The sequence below is a fragment of the Zosterops lateralis genome (genome assembly GCF_965231275.1).
Source record: "Zosterops lateralis genome assembly, chromosome: 31".
NCBI classification, from domain to species: Eukaryota; Metazoa; Chordata; class Aves; order Passeriformes; family Zosteropidae; genus Zosterops; species Zosterops lateralis.
The window spans coordinates 5,054,047-5,073,465 of NC_139791.1; the positions used below are offsets into that span (position 1 = coordinate 5,054,047).

The 19,419-nt window shown below is 51.0% G+C and overlaps 2 protein-coding genes across 2 annotated transcripts in view; one reads left to right on the forward strand and one right to left on the reverse strand.

Annotated features, from left to right (window-relative positions):
* LOC310920764 (olfactory receptor 14I1-like) overlaps positions 1–8,711 on the forward strand; it is a gene marked incomplete at its 3' end in the record, with an annotated part of 59,194 nt that extends 50,483 nt beyond the window's left edge. Inside the window, exon 2 of the mRNA XM_083880820.1 lies at positions 7,720–8,711. Within this exon, the coding sequence (XP_083736946.1) occupies positions 7,743–8,711 (969 nt within the window). The 5' untranslated portion in view covers positions 7,720–7,742. The remainder of the gene's footprint in view (positions 1–7,719) is intronic.
* LOC310920762 (olfactory receptor 14J1-like) overlaps positions 1–19,419 on the reverse strand; it is a gene marked incomplete at its 3' end in the record, with an annotated part of 1,005,486 nt that overhangs the window by 210,675 nt on the left and 775,392 nt on the right. The gene's annotated exons all lie outside the window — the stretch shown is intronic.

The window sequence follows — 19,419 nt, forward strand, 5'->3', positions numbered from 1 at the left end:
ATCAAAGAACAGAAGGCCTGGATCCATCACTCCTGAGTGAAGAAAGCTCCAAAAGGAATCTGGAAGATCACACCAGGCGAAGATGAACTAAAAGACCACCGTGAAACTCACTCGGAACCACAAATAGATGGACTAATAGTTATTATAGACACTATGTGGAAAGTTGTAATTATTGCTGTAATAAGCTTAACCATAACAAGGGTCAATGCAATACTGCATAGGTACAATGTGACTGAGATAAACAGGTGCCAAAGAAAAGCTTATGATGCTTACTCTCGTAAGGCTTTAAATAAGATGCTAAGGGTTATGGGAAAGAAATGTCCTCCATTTAGACTCAAAATAGAGGGGTGTGCAATAAAAGAGTACCTGTAATAGAAAGGCTGTGATCCCCAGGTGTCATCTAGAGATCTCTCACTGGGGTGCTAGGAACAGGGTTAGGAGTATTTCACCTATAATCCTGTGACTAGTACAGTGACAGCCTTTGTTTTAACTATACATGCCAATAGTCCCCTAAAGATTAAATCATGAGGGAACTGTATTGTACCCTTCTGAACACCGAATGTGAGCACAAGAAATTGAAGGAAAATGGCAAACTGTTAATCTAGAGCCCTGTACTGCAAGAAGACAGTTAGGATCTGTCACTTTGAGACAAACAGAAAACTTCACTGGTGTATACAGGGCAAGGTTGTGTCTGTCCAAAGACAGCATGCTGCATTATAGAAATAGACAACCAAGTTGTAACCCAATTCAATTTGTGTGTTTGCAATTTTGTTAGAATTAAGGGATGTGATTTTTCCTATCGGGCTCCTGTAAGATACTGCCTGTACCCATAGGAACATCCCAGATTGAAAGAAATCTTAAAGGAAATTAAGGAAGAAGGACATTAATTACAATTAACCGTTACACAGAAACTATCAAAGGAGTATTTAAGAGGCTTGAGGAACATTTATCCCATCATTAGTGGGATGTGCCTTTTGAGTAGTCTCCAACAGCAACTGGTATACTAAATGCCTTAGTCCACCCTATAGTTGTGTTGCTTATTCTGGTTAGTATAAGTTTAGTTTTATCTGTTGTGATGCTTGTTTGGAATTGGAGGATGCTACGACGAATAGCAGCCTTAACCTCATTATCAAAAGTGTATGGCTTGGTCTTGAGAGACACTAGCTGTACAGATTGGATTGATGAGAAAGACTCTTTTGAGTAAAAGAATTTACTCACTTTAAAAAGAGAAGTGGGGAAAATGAGGCATTGAAGACTGTAGTCAAAATAGATAGTGCTGAGATAATGTAGCTAGGACTTCCCTTTTGCTAACAGAAGCCAGACTGAAGGAACTGATAAGGAACTGATAAATCATGGGAGCTGTCAAACTAGGCTTCTGCATCCTGAATAATCAATAGACTCCATGAACACAATACAATCATAAATCAAACAGTCCTGGGAAAAACAGGATTTAGCTGTCACGAATACTAAAGGTTAAAAAGTCAGAGCTGAGGAAGACAATCTTACTTCATCATTTTGGGACCCCACCCTATAAAAAAGACCACTGACCCATTTCAAAGAACAGTCTACGCATGCTTGATGGCTTTTTGGGCTAATTACCATACGAAGCGGGGAATGGGAGGTATCAGAGCTATGAATATGCATTTGTAGTTTGTGTATTCAATACTCCTGTAGATAAAAGACCCTGTGATGATCTGTAAATTGCACGTGTGTTTCTGGGAGCGATCCCCGCATGCTGCCCGGCGTCGTAATAAACATACACTTTCTAACTTTAAACTGTTAGAGAGTCTTTGTCCGTCATAGTTGGATATTGGTATTAGATCAATGTCCATAGTTTTTTAATAAATCACAAACAGGGTCAGCCTGCAAGGGGCTCATTCTTCTCTGTGCCCAGACCTCCTAAGGAGACGTTCAGCATCAAGGTCACTTGGGAAATCACCTCTTCTCTGAACTAGATAATAAAATAATGCTCGATTAAAATAGGAAAAAATCATGAAGTGCACTTTGAAATCTTCCTCCTTAAGAGAACTCCAAACTGACTCCAAGCAACCTCACACACCCCGCAGACTTGAAGACAAATGGAGAACAAGTGGATTCTGAGGGCTTTGTGTATTTTAATCAGCACCACACTGGATTTGGGGCTGAGTCCAGGAGCCCCAGGCACTGAGAGAAGGTTGAAGAAGCTGCTCAAGGAGTCAGAAGCAAAAGTCCAAGTCCCTTGGAGCATCCCTGGGCCCCAGTGAGGGCAGGGAGTGCCAAAGGCTCCCCAGGGACTGGTGAGAGCAGATCCTTGAGGGCAGGATTGCAGGGAGGCCAAGGCTGTGAGCAGGGAACTGCAATGCTGAGCAAGGCCTGGGCTGGTTGGAGGCAGCAGAAAGGCCAAGGGCTGAGCCCAGGGCTGGGACAGCAGGGCCTGTCCCTCGCGGGTGGCTCGGGGCTCTTGGTGGGGCACTGGGATGGCAGGGGCAGCAAGGACAAATGTCCTCAAGCTGTGTGACACTCCAGATCCTCATGGAACCAAGGGCCAGTGTGACACAGCAGGGCCTCATGGAAACAAGAGGTCATTGTGAACCTGTGGGGCTGTAACACCCCAGAACACTGAAATAATGGGGGTAAACAAAGGATTCCTTTACTCAAGTTTGGTGCACAGGAGAAATGCCAAGCAGATATTCTCAGGATGAACAGATGCACAGAATATTCTTAGTTGCAAAGGACTGTCAAGTGTCATAAGTCCAACTCTGAAGTGAATGGCCCATAGAGGGATTGAACCCACAACCTCAGTGATATCAGCACCATGCTTCAACCGACTGAGCTGAGAGGTGAAAACAACACAAAACTTTAGTGGCAAAATACAGAAAGTCAAGGAACTTTGGCAAAGCATTCAAAAAAACAGCCAATTCAACATAAAACTCTTCTTGTAGCAGTAGCTTCATTATCTTAGCCCATTTGACCTGGAAACTTTAACCCTTAAAATGTTAAGTTCCAAAGCAACATTCCAGGTAAAAAGGATTAGAAGGAGAAAAAAGAAAGAGAGAGACAGAAAGACAGAAGAGATTAAGAAAGACACACATACAGCTACCAACTCCATGGAGCCAGTGTGGGTGAGACACAAACCCCAGGAGAAGGAGGGTCCACACCATGGGCTGAGTTCATGTTCTGTCTTTTAACCCGCTGAGCCTTTGTGTGGCCACTGTGACACTGCAGAACCAAGGAGAGCATTGCTGACAGTACAGAACCTCACAGAACCAAGGGGCCATGGGGACACTGTGGGGCCTCATGGAATCAAGGGGATCTTTGTGAAACTCAAGGGTCCCATGGAACCAAGGGAACATGGATCAGGCCTGGCTGGTTTGGCCTCCTGGGGGCTGCTGGACAGGTCTGGCTGAGCCTGGTGTGTTGAGGGCTGCTGCTCATCTGCCCCTGAAGCCCTGGGGCTCTGTGCTCTCCTTCCTGTGGGAAAGAACTGTCCTTCTCCTCCAGGGGCCCATGGCCAAAACCAGGCTTCCTCCTCCAAAATTCCTTATATGGAAAGATTGTTCCCAGATGAAATCTGCCAAGAGAGACAGACCTGGCTGCTTTAGCCAACTGAGGTCCACCTCTCATCTGCCTTTGAAACACTGTGACCATGTGCTTTTCTTTCCTACAGGAAAAACGCACCTTTCATGTCCAGGTGCCCATGGCCAAAGTTGGGAATCTACATCCAGAATTCCCTATATCCAAGGATAGCTCTCAGACCAAAGCTGCCAGGAGAGACAAGTCTTGCTGGCCTTGGCTTCTTGAGAGCTGGTTCTCATCTGCCTTTGAAACACTGAACCTCTCCGCTTTCCTTCCTAATGAGAGGAATTCCCCTTCCTGTCCAGTCATCTATGGCCCAAATTGAGATTCTATCTCCAACACTCCGTACATCCAAGGATTGCTCCCAAGTGAAAGCTGCCAGGACAGACAAGTTTGGCTGCCCTTGGCCTCTCGGGGATTGCCTCTCACCTGCTTTTGAAACACTGGGGCTCAGTGCTTCCCTTCCAGTGGAAAAGAACTCTCTTCTCTTCAAGGTGTCCATGGTCAAAATTGAGATTCCTCCTCTCAAATTCTCTATGTCCAAGGATTCTTCCCAGGCAAAAGCTGCCAGAAGAAACAGGTCTGGCTGTCTTGGCTTCCCAGGATCCACCTCTCTCCTCTTCTGCCTTTAAAACACTTGGGCTCAGTGCTTTCCTTCCAGTGGAAAAGAACCATCCTACTTATCAACACAGAAATGGCCACATGTGGGATTCCACCTCCAAAATTCCCAATATCCAAGAGTTGCTTTCAGACAAAAGCTGCCAGGACAGAGAGGTCTGGCTGGCCTTGGCCTCTGGTGGCCACCTTTCATCTGCCCCTGAAACATCAGTTTTCTGTGCTTTCCTTCCTATGGAAAAGAACTGTCCTTCTCCTCCAGGCGTTAATGTCCAAAATTGGCATTCTGCCTCTAAAATTCCCTATATCCAGGGATAGGTCCCAGACAAAAGGTGCCAGCATCATCTAATCTGGCTGCCCTTGGTCTCGGGTGACTGCCCCTCATCTGCCCCTGTGACACGGGGGCTTGGTTGGTTCCTTCCTATGGAGACCATTGTGACTCTGTGGGAACTCATGGAACCAAGGGGGGCCATGGTGACATTTTGGGGCCTTGTGGGACCATGGAGACCATTAAAACCCTTCATGGCCACGTGTACATAAGGGACATTGTGACACCTCAGTGCCTTGTGGAACCAAGGGGCCATTGGGACACTGTGGGGCCCCATAGAACCAAGAGAACATGGAACAGGCCTGGCTGGTTTGGCCTCCCAGGAGCCACCTGACAGGTCCAGCTGATCTTGGAATATCAAGGGCTGCTTCTAAACTTCCCATGGAACACTGGGGCTCCATGCTTTCATTCCTATGGAAAAGAATTCGATATCTTTTTAAATACCCATTGCCAAAATGATACTTCCCTGAAAAAAATGCATACATGCAAGGGTATCTCTCAGAAATAAACTTGTCAGCAATGGATGGCCTTGGCCTCTGGTGGTCACCTCGCATTTGCCCCTGAAACAGTGTGGCTCTGTACCTTCCATCCTATGGAAAAGAGTTTGCCTTCTTGTGCAGAGGCTGTGGCCAAAATTAGAATTTTGTCTCCCAAATTCTGTAAATCAAAGAATTGCCCCAAGACAAGAGTAGCCAGGATAGACAGGTCAGACTGTCTATAGCCACTGGAGATATTCTTAGACTATGAGGGCGATGTTTTCTTTTGCCAAGACTTTGGAAAGAGCCCAGAGATCTCACCAAGGTGGGGTATGGAGGCCTCAAGCATATGACCACTATATAGGGACAAAGGAGCCCTGTGCTCAGTGGAGTGGAGACTGAGGACAGAATAGGATGGCCTTGGAAAGGATTGAAGGGTGGTTTCAGAGATGGTGGATCCATTTGACATATGAGAGAACAGCCAGAGAAAGAAAGAATTAATATCAAGGACACGTAGAGAGGTCCAGACGTTGAAGAGAGAGGCAGAAATTTCTTTTCCAGGGCAGGGCTGTGGTGCAAAACATCCCTCAGAAGGAGTGTGGAGCAGCCCAAGGCTGTGTGTGGCCAGGCAGAGGCAGGCAGGAGGCAGAGCTGTCAGCAAAGGAAGGGCCCAGCCAGCTGGGGCAGCCGGGGGATGACGACAGCCTGCAGGGACAGAGGCGCAGGGCATGGACACCGTAGGACAGTCTGGGCTGCACAGGGCACAGGGATGGGCAGCAGCTGCAAGGCCCTGACACAGCCAACTCCTGCAGCACTTGGGCCATGGCTGCTGGGCCTGGGCCTGAGCCATGAGCAGGAGACAAGTGACCCTTGCAGCCCTGGGGCCTCATTGCCTCCTTGGCCCTGCTCAGCAGCCTGGCAGGGGCCGCCCCATGGTGCTGCCCTTGGCATTGCACATCCCCACATCCCAGTGGCCTGGGAAGAGCCCTGAGCACTGAGGGAGGGACAGGATGTGCCTTGGCAGGGGCTGGGGCTCAGGCCTTGGCCCTTGGCATTCCTGAAACACATCCAGATTTGCTCAGCATCAGAGACACCTTTGCCTTGTTTGTCCCCACCTGTCATCACTGCTTGCAGTGTTCTGCTCTAACTGGAACCTGGGGATACATTCTTAGTTGTGTCCTTCAGTGGGTCTCATTAAAACTTGAAGAAACATTGGAATTTGAATCTGAGTTAAGTTCTTGAGAAGTTTTCTGAACACACTCAGGGACCGAGTCTGATGTAAACAACATCAAAGCCCCAAGAGGGTCATTAAAGTCTTTGTTCTGTGTCTATGCTGCTGAGCTGGGCTGGGCTCCTGGCACAGAGGCAGCTCCTGGCAAACAAGAAGAGCTTCAAAAAGACATTTCTCCTCAGGAGCAGCTCTTCTTCCAGCCCAGCAGGGCTGAGGGCACTGCCTGCAGGTACCTGAGAGCAGTGAAGCAGACAGAGGCTCAGAGCAACTGGAAGGACAATTCTGAGATTATTCGTCGGGAGATCTTCACCACTTCTGACACAGTGAGTCTGTGGCTGCAGGGATCTCCTAAAGCTGAGCCAGGACAGGACTGACAGCACTGTAAGGATGGCTCTGCTGCCCTTTCTGCTTTGGGGGAGGATGTGCTCCAGAGCGGGGCTGCCCTGGGCACCGTCAGAGGGACAGGGCAGGACGGCTCCTGCTGCCAGGGACGGCTGCAGGGGCTGAGGCTGGGGCTGCAGCCAGGGCTGCCCAGGGCTGTGGTGCAGAGCAGGTGCTGCAGCCCTGAGGGCTCTTGGCCAGGCCAGGGGATCTGCCACCTGCCAGGGGCAGCTCTCAGCCTGCCTGGGAGCTCCGCATGGACTGTGGGGAGAAGTTGGAGGTGGAAGGAGTGACCCCCATCAGGGCAGATTCCTCCTTCTGTGGAGATGGTGCTGCATGGCCAGGGCTGCTCTCAGCTTTCTCCTAAAGGAAAGGGAAAGGGGCTGTCAGGGTTGTCTGTGTCACTGAGACTCCTGCACTGTCACCCTGGGGATCAGCAGATCTGCCTCAGATCTCCCTCAGAAAGTGCCTCCTCAATCTCCTTTACCTACAGACAGCACCAGCAGCACCTTGGCTTTCAGCATCTCTGTTTGTCTGAGCTGCTCTTAAGGCCCTGCTGCCAGGGAGATGCCCCTGGGCAGTGGCCTGTGCTGGGAGGGGTGTGCAGGGCAGAGCTGAGCCCCCAGGGCTGGGCTGTGCTCTGGGAGCACTGGCAGGGACAAGGCTTGAATAGGGAGAAACAGCTCCCAGTAGGCACAACTCCAGGAAGCAGAGAGCCAGACCAGCCCTGGATATCCCTTCCTTTCCAGCAACACAGGTAAAAAAAGCAGAGAAGAGTTTATGGAAATTTATTTTGAAATTGCAGCTTTCAGAAAGTCCATTTTTTTTTCAAGCACGTTTTAAGTTCTGTCATCCTGAAATGTAAAGATATTTTATTAACAAAACGCCCCTGTGTGGGACAAGGAAGCCTGACTGCACTGAGGCACAGGTAGCCCTGTTTTCCCTCTGGGCTCCCCAGTGTTCAGATTGAGAGTGATGCTTAAGATGAGTCTGTAACTCCGCAGCATAAACAGGAATGCAAAATTGTAGCAAAATTCCCTTGCAGGAAGAGAAGTGAATTTGAGGGGATTTCAAATACAATATATAGGATTGACTCAAATTAGTCCCAAATTGACAATGTCTTCTTTCAACAGCCGACCATGCCCAGAATGAAGGAATGTCCAACAGCAGCTCCATCAGCCACTTCCTCCTGCTGCCATTGGCAGACACGTGGCAGCTGCAGCTCCTGCACTTCTGCCTCTTCCTATGCATCTCCCTGGCTGCCCTCCTGGGCAACGGCCTCGTCATCAGCGCCGTGGCCTGCGGCCACCACCTGCACAGCCCCATGTTCTTCTTCCTGCTCCACCTGGCCCTCACCGACCTGGGCTCCATCCTCACCACTGTCCCCAAAGCCATGCACAATTCCCTCTGGGACACCAGGCACATCTCCTACACAGGATGTGCTGCACAGGTGTTTCTAATTTTCTTCTTCCTTTCATCAGAGCTTGCCCTGCTGACCATCATGTGCTATGACCGCTACGTGTCCATCTGCAAACCCCTGCACTACGGGACCCTCCTGGGCAGCAGAGCTTGTGCCCACATGGCAGCAGCTGCCTGGGCCAGTGCCTTTCTCAATGCTCTGCTGCACACAGCCAATACATTTTCCCTGCCCCTGTGCCATGGCAATGCCCTGGGCCAGTTCTTCTGTGAAATCCCACACATCCTCAAGCTCTCCTGCTCACACTCCAAACTCAGGGAACTTGGGCTTCTTGCTGTTAGTGCCTGTTTAACTTTTGGTTGTTTTGTGTTCATTGTTTTCTCCTATGTGCAGATCTTCAGGGCCGTGCTGAGAATCCCCTCTGAGCAGGGACGGCACAAAGCCTTTTCCACCTGCCTCCCTCACCTGTCTGTGGTCTCCCTGTTTGTCAGCACTGCCATTTTTGCCTACCTGAAGCCCCTGTCCATCTCCTCCTCATCCCTGGATCTGGCCCTGTCAGTTCTGTACTCAGTGGTGCCTCCAGCCCTGAACCCCCTGATCTACAGCCTGAGGAACCAGGAGCTCAAGGCTGCAGTGTGGACACTGATCAGTGGACAATTTCGGGAAACACTAAACTGGTTGCCAGTTTCTGCAAATCATTTGAAATAAAAGTCATCTTTGATATCACTTGTTGCTTTGGTTGTTGGGTTTTTTTCTGCGTTTTAGTTTTCACTGATGTTCCCAAAGCAACAACATTATTTGGGCCCTTTCTTGTTTGTTTCTCTCCACCTCTATTTTGGCCCCAGTCTGCGTCACTGAGGGGCTGGGATCTCAGCAGTTTTAAATGAAATAAAGCATCTCCCAGTACAGCTTTCTGCAGAGATCCTCCTTTTCTTCCCCTCTCTGTCACTGCAGCAGCAATGTCTGTGTGCAGAGCTGGGGGCAGATCAGGGCTGGCACAGCAGCTGTGCCCAGCACCAGCAGCCCTTGGTGTTGCCAGTGCTGCTCCCGTGGCCCTGCCCCACTGCCCTCCTGGCCCTGGTGTTGCTGTAGGGCCTGAGGGCTCTCGGGGCCGGGCACAGGGCTGGGGGTGACAGTGCCGGGGCTGCAGCAGGGACAGGCCATGGGCACTGCTGGGGCAGCGCTGATGCCTCAGGGCAGGGCCTGGGGGCTCCGGGCTCCTTGCTCAGGCTCTCTCCAGAACACGCCCAGGCCAAGGCTCAGAACAGAAAAGCCCCGTGAGCAGCCCCAGGGTGGCTGTGGGCAGGCTGGGGACAAACAGCATGGCTGGGGCTCTGCAAGGTCTTTGGGGGAGATGGGAAGGAGCAGCAGAGCAGGGGCTGATCCATCCCTACTGCACTGGACACCCCAGGGCAGCGTCCCAGAGCATCCTCATGCACCTGCCAACAACATCCCCCCTCTGCAGCTCTGGCCTCTCCCCCAGCTCACACAGGTGCAGGATCCTTGCAGGCACAGACAGGGCAGCACTGGCTCAGGAGCCCCTGTTTGCAGTGCTCAGAGCAGGCCTGAGCACCGCCATGGTGTTGGTGTGGGGAGATGAACATGAGGGAGCACAAATGCCATCAGCCCCTGGGGCCAGGAAGGGATGGGGGACAGGAGAGAAACTCCTCACTTTTGTCGTGGCCTCTGAAGTCACCCAGGAAGTTTGTTCCCATGAGCTGTGAGTTTCCTTTTGTTCTGGTTTAGGTTGAATTAGGGGAAACCCTCCAAGGAATCCCCTAATAACAAAACCTCTACCACCCCTCCCCCCAACCCTGGGTTTGGGATGGAATCTCTTGAACACAAAGTGGAAAAAACCGGGTTTATTAACAAATGAATAAACACCCCCCGACACAAGGGAAAAAAAAGAACAGAAAAAGCTCAGGTTACTGTGAGGGGAGGGGCGCGCAGCGTCTTTTACAAGCCCCGGCGATCCTCCTCGGACTCCTCCAGGCAGATCAGCTCCGGGTGCCGGTCCTAAATCTTAAAGGGGGGGGGGGGGGGGAAAGGAGAAGAGGAAAAGGGGAAAAAAAACCAAACAGAGCACAGAGGCGGCAGAAGGAAAGGAAGAAAAAAACAAAGAACGAAAGGGCAAGAAACTAGCAGAAAAATTTGCGATACAGCGAGCGACTAGAAGCGACTAGAAGCAGGGAAGCCAAAAGCCAAAGTGGAGCCAGCCCAGCAGGCCAGTGCCCGCCCCCCCTAAAGGGGACGGTAACCTCTTAGACATAACAAGGGTGTCCACGATATGGGATTATGGGATAGAGAGCACTGTCAACCCAGGACACCTTTCCCACTGGAGACGTTGTTACTCAGAGCCAGGGCTGCCTGGCAGCCACCCCGAAACTTCCCTGGGAATTTCTTTTGCTTCACCTTTGCTTTCTTATCTCTTTCCTGGTCCAGTTTTCTTCCTACTACCCATCCCTGTCCCCTCTCCTTCAAACAGCCCATCCCTGTTTGCCCTTCCCTCTCTGACCCCACTCCCCATTTCAGTTCCTGAGCTGGCAGCATGGGAACGTCCCTTGGGGAACAGGATCACCCTCCAAGTGCTTCAGGAATTGTCTGCAGTGTCCCGCAGTGCCTTGAGTTAAGAAATTAAAGAGTTAAGATTTTAGCTAAGGGATAGAAGCAATTTATATTGATTAGGATTTAAGTTGGAAGAGTAGAGACGAAGTGATAGAGTTAATTATTAGATGCTTAAGCTAGAGCATAGGTAATCTATTACTTGCTCATTTTAGTTCTGTTTCTAGAAGGAAATAAGGTAGATGGACAATTGAGATAATGGAAGAAACCATGACTGCACCTGGACACAGAAACTAATTGGAACCCAGCAGGATCCCTTGGACAGTTCCCAAGAAGTCATGTAGCCTACTAACAAGATGAAAGTAAACAGGTGACTGTGAGGAAGACATCTCTGACTTCATCCTTCAAGACCACTGACCCATTTCAAGATCCACTGACCCAATTTTTAGAGAAGAACTGAGCAGGCATAAAGGACTTTTGAGCCCAGGAATAAAGGACTTTGGGCTCATTATAATATGAAGCAGGGATAGGCAATGCTAGGATTATGCCTATGAATAGGTGTTTTGAGTAATTGAATGAATATGTAAGACTTTTGTAAATAAATGGAGGGGTAGAGCTTTGTGATTGGTGCACACACCTTTAGGAGGCTACTCCTGTGCCATCCAACATTGAATAAAGCATACCACTTTTTGACTTTAATTAGTTAGAGAGTCTTTTCTCCATGATCTTATCGATTTTATGCAAATCAGTTGGTGACCACAGCAGGACTGGGTTCTGTTTGGCTGTGAGAGCAGTTTGGGTCATGGACCCCTCGGGGCACCCCCAGGGATCTCCCTGGAGAGAGGGCTCTGCTCTCCAATTGTTCATTGGGAACAGATGACTGCCAGAACTCTGGACAAAACAATCTGTTCAAAAATTGAAAATAAGGTGCACGTGTGGGCAGGACACTGTTGATAAGTCATGGGAGACGTCCCAAGCTCAGCTCAAGCCTGTGTTGTCTGCCTGCAAGTTACAGCAGGATTTGGTGTACAGGAGAAAGATTTGTCATGCCGTAGAGGGCTTGCTAGCAGTTCGAGGCAAATTCGCTAACAGTTTGGGGCAAATCCTTGTTTATTGTTGCTATTTTATCCTCTGTTTTCATTTTAAGTGTGTCCTGACTGTGAGAGTGACTGTGCAGGTACTTGTTGAGACCTACCCTGGGTACGAAGCACTTGAGGTGTTCCGACCCGCGATTCCGTCTTCAGGCGACTGACACGGCCGGGAATGAATGACGGGAGTGGGGTGAATGCCTAAAGCTCTGCATAGCACTGCATGCTGTGTGAATATTTTATTCCTTTGTAAAGAGGCACCTCTCCGCACTGTGACTGTGGTGTGTGTGTACTTCTGGTCATAGCAGATGGTATTTGCTGTGACACTCAGTGCTTGAGTTTAAACAGTTCCCTCCTTGTAGAGTTGGAGAGGCTGCTCCAGTATAGTATTTTTGTAAGTTTTTTCCATGGGATTTGTGGAGTTGTGAATGCTTTTTAGACTTTGGCTTTGTGAAGTTAGGCAGCTTGCGTGAGAGTGACCACGGATTTAAGAGTTGTGGTGTATTTTTAAAGTAATCCTGACATCTTGTGTCAAAATTTATAATTGCAGCAAACTGGTAACTTTTAGCAGGTTGTGTTGGTGTTTGTTGGTTTGGTCTGTTGAATGTGGCAGTTGAAGCTCGAGCCTGAGCTGACAGGGTCTGGCTGTCTAGGCAGGCCCTTTTTAATGGTTTCAGTTTGAACCAAACAAGTTTTTGAATGTGACAGGGGGACTGGATCTTGGTGGCATGAGAGGACAGAAAGGGTGTTTTGTGGAGGATTTTACTCAAGGTGAACTACTAATAATTTGGCTTTTTATTGGGAATTTCCCTTGATTGAGGGAAGACTTAAGAACCCATTGTGGTGGGGACGAGCAGGAGTAATTCCTTGTTTTGTATGTAGCCTGACAATTTTTCTTTGGAAACTAGATTGGCATCCAGCTTGGGTTTTTCTTTGCTGTAAGGAGTGTGAGAGGAGGTTGTATTGTGTATCCTGTAGATGAAGATCTGCGTGCCCCATGTGCATTGCAAAGCTGCCGTGATATTATAACTGGGAAGCAGCAAATGCTGAGTGTGAAATTGTTAGCCGAGGAAAGAACACACAATCGCGAAATTGTATGCGGTGCTTTATTTCAGAGCTCTGGAAGCCGGGGGTCCGGACCCAGATCTCGGCTTGTCCAACATGCTTTATGGTTACAGTTTTATACCTTTCTTGTTACATAAGGATTCGTGTTAATCATTAAACCCCATTGTTCCATTGATTCCATCCCGAGGAACAATAGTCTGTGTGATTCTTGCTCAAGATTCTGGTTGGAGAAAATAATCATATTTAGTTACCAAACTGATATTACAATTGACAATTCTGGCATGCGTCTTGCTAATGATTATATCGGTACAGATCCTCCTGACCTAACTTTATTCTTTTAGGGCCTGTGTGTTCTACCAAGGTTCCCCCTTTCTTTCCCCCTACCACCTGTGCAAAGTTATGCTTTATACTTCATTTAATTAAAACAATAGCTCAGAATAACATCCTGGTCACAAGTGGAGCCGATCCCTGTTTTTTGGCCCTTGCTATTTTAGAAATCAATTCAACCCTATGTTATCAATCTTAGTCTAAATTTGGTTTTGTGCAGGAATCCCTTGTGAATGGTGGACATGTCAGATGTTGCTGGGATGTCTCACATTGCTGAGGGAAGAATTTCAATGTTTCTTAAATTGTATCATGTTTACATTTTTTATGTTGGCAATGGAGAGACATTTTCTGTGCCTCTGAGTCCCACCAATTCTTGACCCCCAAAGGACACAACCTGGTGTGAGTTTTGGTTCCCACTCCAGTGGTTGCACTTGCATCTCCCTCCATACCCAGAGCAGAGCTACCTTGTCCCAGAAAGTCCCTGGCAATGCAGGGATGAAGGGAACAGGACAGGCTGTGGGGATCAGGGGCAGGGCACACGCAGGGATTTGGGGTGGTTGTGAGCCCAGGGCAGGAGCTGGCCCTTGGCCTTGCTGAACCTCATCCAATTGTCCTGGGCCCATGGCTGCAGCCTGTCCAGATCCCTCTGCAGAGCTTCCTGCCCTCCAGCACAGCCACACTCCCACCCAGCCTGGGCTCACTGGGAACTGACTGAGGGGGCCCTCAGTGCCCTCATCCAGATCATCCTTCAAGAGATTTAACTGACCTGGCCCCAATCCTGAGCCCTGGGGACACCCCTGGATGTGACTCCATTCCCCAGCACTCCTTGGGCCTGGCCATCCAGACAGAGTTGGACCCAGGCAACAGATGCTGCAGAGGGTGCTGGATTCAGTTCCTGTGAGCCCAGAATATTTGGATTAGTGCAGCTGTAGCTCTGCACAACGAAGCTCTTCATCCACTTTCTCTCTTTTCCTCCCTGTGGGCTTGGAGAGAGCTCCTTACTTCAGCGTGTGACTTGTGTGTGCAAAGAGCAAACCTGGACAAACTTGGGGCAGGGAGGGTTTGGGGCATCCTGGGATCTGTGCTGGACACAGAATGTATTTACCATTGGTCTGAGACTGTCTGATGTGCAAAGTGGATCTAATATACAGCAGAGGAATGACTTTTGCTTGTTATGGAGCTGTGCCTTCCCTTGGTTTTGTTTGGTAACAATAAATGAACATCCCTGTGTGTCTCAGGCAGCTCCTTTTGCAAGGAAAGCAGGTGGGAGTTGGTGCCAAGGAGCTGAAAGCTGCAGGTGCAGCCTGGAGTGCAGGAAGCTGAGATTTGCACAAGGCTGCTCTGAGTGCCAGGGGCTGGATGAGGGAAATGGTGGAGTGGGGGTAGGGACAAAGTGTGATTGATTGTCAGCCATGAAGGGTCTTGATTTTCAGATCTATTCAGACGGCACGAGACAGTGCTGGGGATCAATATCAGCTGGGGATTGCAGATATCCATCTATAAACCGAAAAAAAAGCCTGCGCAAGACAAGTCAATTCTCTCTTCATTCCTTTCAATATCATATATTCACTTTGAATATAATTCTGAAATCTGTCTAATAAACCACAGAAGAATTGAAGACTTGAGTTATTCCCAGGGGCTCATCTTGTTTGGGTGTTTTGAACAAATGTTCATGAGCCTTTGTCAATGAATTTCTCATCTGAAGAGCTCAAGAAAGAAGAGGCCTCTGGAAAAGGAAAATTCATCAGCAACCTGCAAGTGGCTGAGGATCCATCCTGATCAGAGAAGCAATGAACAGAAATGGGCAGAGCTTTGTGGCTGCCCCAGCTCTGGGATGGGCCCTGGGGCTGGAGCAGGAACAGCTCCTGAGGGCCACAAGGGCACACGGGGCTGTTGTGCTGGCCTGGGCAGATGGGAAGGCAGCAGGGGCTGCAGAGCTCCCAGGATCTCCTGCAGAGGAGAGCAGGGCACCCAGGGAGCCTCCTTTTCCTTTGGCCAGGCAGGTTCCCCCATGGCTGGGGCTGAGCCCTGTGTGAGCTGCAGCTGCTGCTGTGCCCTTGAGAGGGGCTGAGGCCGTGGGGCCCCTGCCCAGAGCAGCCTGGGCTGAGCAGAGCTGTGGGGCCAGAGCCGGCTGGGCTGTGCTGGGGAGAGGCCCTTGGTGCTGCACAGAGCTCAGGGCAGCTGGCAGAGCTGGCAGGGAGCTGGGCTGGGCTGAGAGAGCCTGGCACAGAAACCATCAGTGTCCATCTCAGCCTGGGGGAGCGTGCAGGGGCAGGACTCAGCCCAGGCCTGGTGGGGCAGGGCCAGCGCCTGGGGAAGGCATTGAAAATAGACAAGTGGCCCAGAGAGGAGGCTGCTCTGTGCCCTTGGTGACACGGACAGAGCAGGGAGGGGGCCCAGGACATTTGTCCCCAATGGCAGCCTCTGTCCCCAGGCGTTGGCAGCCCTGGCTGCTGGGCCCAGGTCTGGGGGCACTTTGGCTGTGGCCCAGCTCCATCCTCCTGCGGGGCTCAGGGCTGTTCCCGGCCATGGCCAGCCCTGCCCGGCCTCTCTGCTGGCCCAGAGCCCGGCAGAGCCCGGGGCAGGGCTGTCTGTGCAGGCCCACAGGGGCCACGGGCTGTGCAGGAGCTGGCAGAGGCTGCCCAGCAGGGAGGCCATGGGGCACAGAGCCCCAAGGCTGCCGTGGGCACCACGGCACAGGGGCCGTTCCCACCCGCAGGGCTCCTGTCCTGCCCTGGGCCTGCACAGGGGCTGTGGCACCATGGCTGGGCCAGCGCGGCACAAAGGGGCCACGGAGCTGCTGCTGGGGGGGGACAGCAAGGCCAGGCACAGACAGGGAATTGCTGGGCACTGCCTGGGCTGGGCAGGGCTGGCTGTGGGAAGGGCAGAGCTCAGCTGGCCTTGGTGGCTGCAGGAAAAGTCCAGAGCCCAAAGAGCCTCCATGGCTGTGCTGGAGACCAAGGCTGGAGGAGGGAAAGGCAGGGCTGCTGGGGGATGGGGAGGGAGATGGAATTCCAGGAGACATCAGTGTGAGACTTAAGAAGGCTTGAAGAGAAGAGAGGCTCTGATGTAACCAGATGTAAAACCATCTCCACCTTGTGAACACACATGATGTTTGTTCTTCCAAACCCATTGGGCCACGGACTTGCCCATTGTGTAAGAAAAAGAATTGGAAAGCAACCAGTTCCAGTTGTGACAACATTTAAGGGTTCACTGGACAGTCAAGTGTGACTCTGGCATCACCAACCACCAGGGACCACCAAAGACACCCCCAGGAGACAAGAACACAACTGTGGAGGGGAGAGAAAATATGAAAGGATTTCAGGAAAATGATGATCATATGTATGTTTATTCTGTTACAATCATGAATATCTCTGTACAATACCGTCTATAAGCAGGAACTTTCCAGTACTCAGCATGCACTTTTGGGAGGAGCCCCCTTGTGTATCTGGCTGAAAAAATTCTTCCTGCTCCCTTGGTGTTAAGCAGGGGGTTTTTTGTGGGGTTTTTTTTTTGTTTTTGTGGGGGGTTTTTTTGTTTTTGTTTTTGTTTTTGTTTTTGTGTTTTTTTTTTGTTTTTTTTTGTTTTTTTTTTGTTTTTTGTTTTTTGTTTTTTGTTTTTTGTTTGTGACTGTTGGTAACAGTGTCCCAATGGCTCTTTGGTTCCATGTGGCCCCCAAGTGACACAATGGCCCATTGGTTCCATGAGACCCTGTAGTGTCATAATGATCTCTTTGGCTCTGCAGTGTCACAGCTGGACTCCTGGTTACAGGAGACCCCAAAGTGTCATAGTGGATCCTTGTTTCCGTAAGGTTTCACTGTGTCACCATATTCTCATCAGTTCAGTCAGGCCCCACAGTGTCCCAATGGTCTGTTTGGCTCTGCAGTTTGAAAATGGCCCTTGGTTCCATGGGGCCCTGCAGTGCCACAATGGCCCTTGGTTACACAAGACCCCACAATGCCACAAGGATCCCCTTTGCTTTCACAAGGCCCTGAAGTGTCATAATGTCCCCTTGGTTCCTTGAGGTCCCTCAATGACACAATGGACCTCTCGATTCCATTGGCCCCTCCTGTGTCACAACAGTTCCTTGATTCCAGGAGCCCTTGCAGTGCCACACTGCTCTCCTTGGTTCCAAGAGGCCCTGAAGTGTCACAATGGCCCCTTGGTTCTGCAGTGTCACAAAGGACACTTGGTTCCATGAGGTCCCTTAGTGGTACAATGGTCTCCTTGATTCTGCAGTGTTCAAATAGTTATTTGGTTCCTTGAGGCCCCAAAGTATCACAATGGTCTCCTGGTGCCAAGGGGATCCACAGTATCACCATGGACATTTGGTTCTGTGAGATGCCACGTGTCACAATGCTCTTCTTGTTTTTGCAGTGTCACAATGGTCTCTCCTTGGTTCCATGGGGCTCTGCTGTGTCACAAAGGCCCCTTGGTTCCATGGGGCACCCCAGGGTCACAAGGATCTCCTTGGTTCCACAGTGTGACAATGCACCCTTGGTTACAGGAAGCCCTGCAGTGTCACAATGGACATTTGCAAGGCTGGAACATCTTTGCTCTGGAGCCAGGCTGAGAGAGCTAGAGCTGTTCAGCGTGGGTGTGAGAAGGCTCCAGGGAGACATTGGAGCCCATTCCAGCACCTAAAGGGGCTTTGAGAGAGCTGGAGAGGGACTTTGGACAAAGGCTCCAAGTGACAGGACAAGGGGGAATGGCCATGAGGAGAAGGAGGACAGGTTTAAATGGGATATTGGGAAGAAATTCTTCCCAGTGGGGGTGGTGAGGCCCTGGCACAGGTTACCCCGAGAGGCTGCAGATTCCCCACCTCTGGAGGTGTTCAAGGCCAGGTCACATGGAGCAATCTGGTCCAGTGGAAGGTGTCCCTGTCCATGGCAGGAGATTGGAACTGGATGATCTTTAGGAGTCCAACCCAGGCCATCTTATGATCCTAGATTTGCCCCTCTTGCCCTCATTTAGCAGCAGGTTGACATGTTCCTTTTGCAGCCATTTACTGCAAACACAGTAACTGAATTAACTTTGCTCTGGATGTTGCCTGCAGCCTCCACCAGCTGCAGATGAGCTTTGGCTTTCCTAAACACATGAACACATGCTCAGGTCAGATTTCTGAATTCCTCCTCCTTAGCTTGTCCTCACTTGCATCTCCTGGTCACTGTGTTGTGGCTCATCCCTGTCATTTGTCCCTGAGGCAGCACAACCCCCCTGCCCAGCACAGGCCCCACATCCCCCTCATCAGACACGGCACAGCACAGGGTGTGTTTTGGGTGGGCAAATGTTCCCCACCAGAGTGACCACACCAGACCTCAGTGTCCACTTCCAACACCCACATCCCATGCCAGGGTTCACAGAGAGCCCTGCCCTGGGCTCTGCCCAGGGCTGGGTGAGGAGGGAGCCTGGGCAGGGCTGATGCTGCCCCTACACTGGTGCTGAAATGGGCAGGAGAAAGGAGATAACCACAAAACAAATAGACCAATAAACTGGGCTAAGTGCCCAGGTGTGCCAGTGGCTGATGGAAGAGGCTGGAGGGATGGTCAAAGCCCTGGGGCACCTTCTCACACTGGCCATGTCCCCAAGGCCACAGACCAACCTCCTCAGTGCTGCACCTGCCTGTGTGAGATCCCTGCCAGGGGACTGGCACAGCCCCACACACCTGCTGGAACGTGTCCTGGCCCTGCAGAGTGACACAGCTCAGCTGACAGGGGTGGGTTTTATCTCCTGGGCACTTCCCAGCCCAGCCCATTGTGGGTGAGCCCCATGGCAGTGCCTGCTCTGGGCTGCTCCAGCACTGGGTGCACTCACCCCACAGCCCTGGCCCCCTTGAAGGGCTCAGCAGCTGCTGAGGGGCAGAGAGGGAGGTCAGCCTCCACATCAGTCCCAGGGCTGGAGCTCCCCAGGGCAGGGGAAATGGAGCTCAGGGACAGTGCACAGCTCCTGCTCCTGGCTCCAGGAGATGCCCAGCACAGGCTGCCTCTGCCCACCCAGTGCCAGCCCCTCTCCCCAGGCCAGCACAGCAGCCCTGGGCAGGGGAGAGAGGGGCCAGGGCAGAGCTGGTGCCTGCAGCAGCAGCTTCCTCTGCATTCCTCCCTGCAGGCACAGAAACGCTCCCTTGTTCTTCTCCCTGGACATCCCTTTCCCCAGCTGGGTGTGCCCTGACTGCCTGGGCTGGCTTGTCCTGCTGCCCCAGCCCTGCTCCCCACAGGGCCCTGAGCTGGCTCTGCTGCTCGGGACACACCAGGTTCTGCTGCTGTCCATGGCCGGGGCTGCAGGGAAGCAGCAGCTCCAGGGGAAGATGTCAGAAAGGCTCTGGGCATGGAGGCTGAATGGGGCACCCCAGTGAAAAAAATGAAAATTAGAAGGCT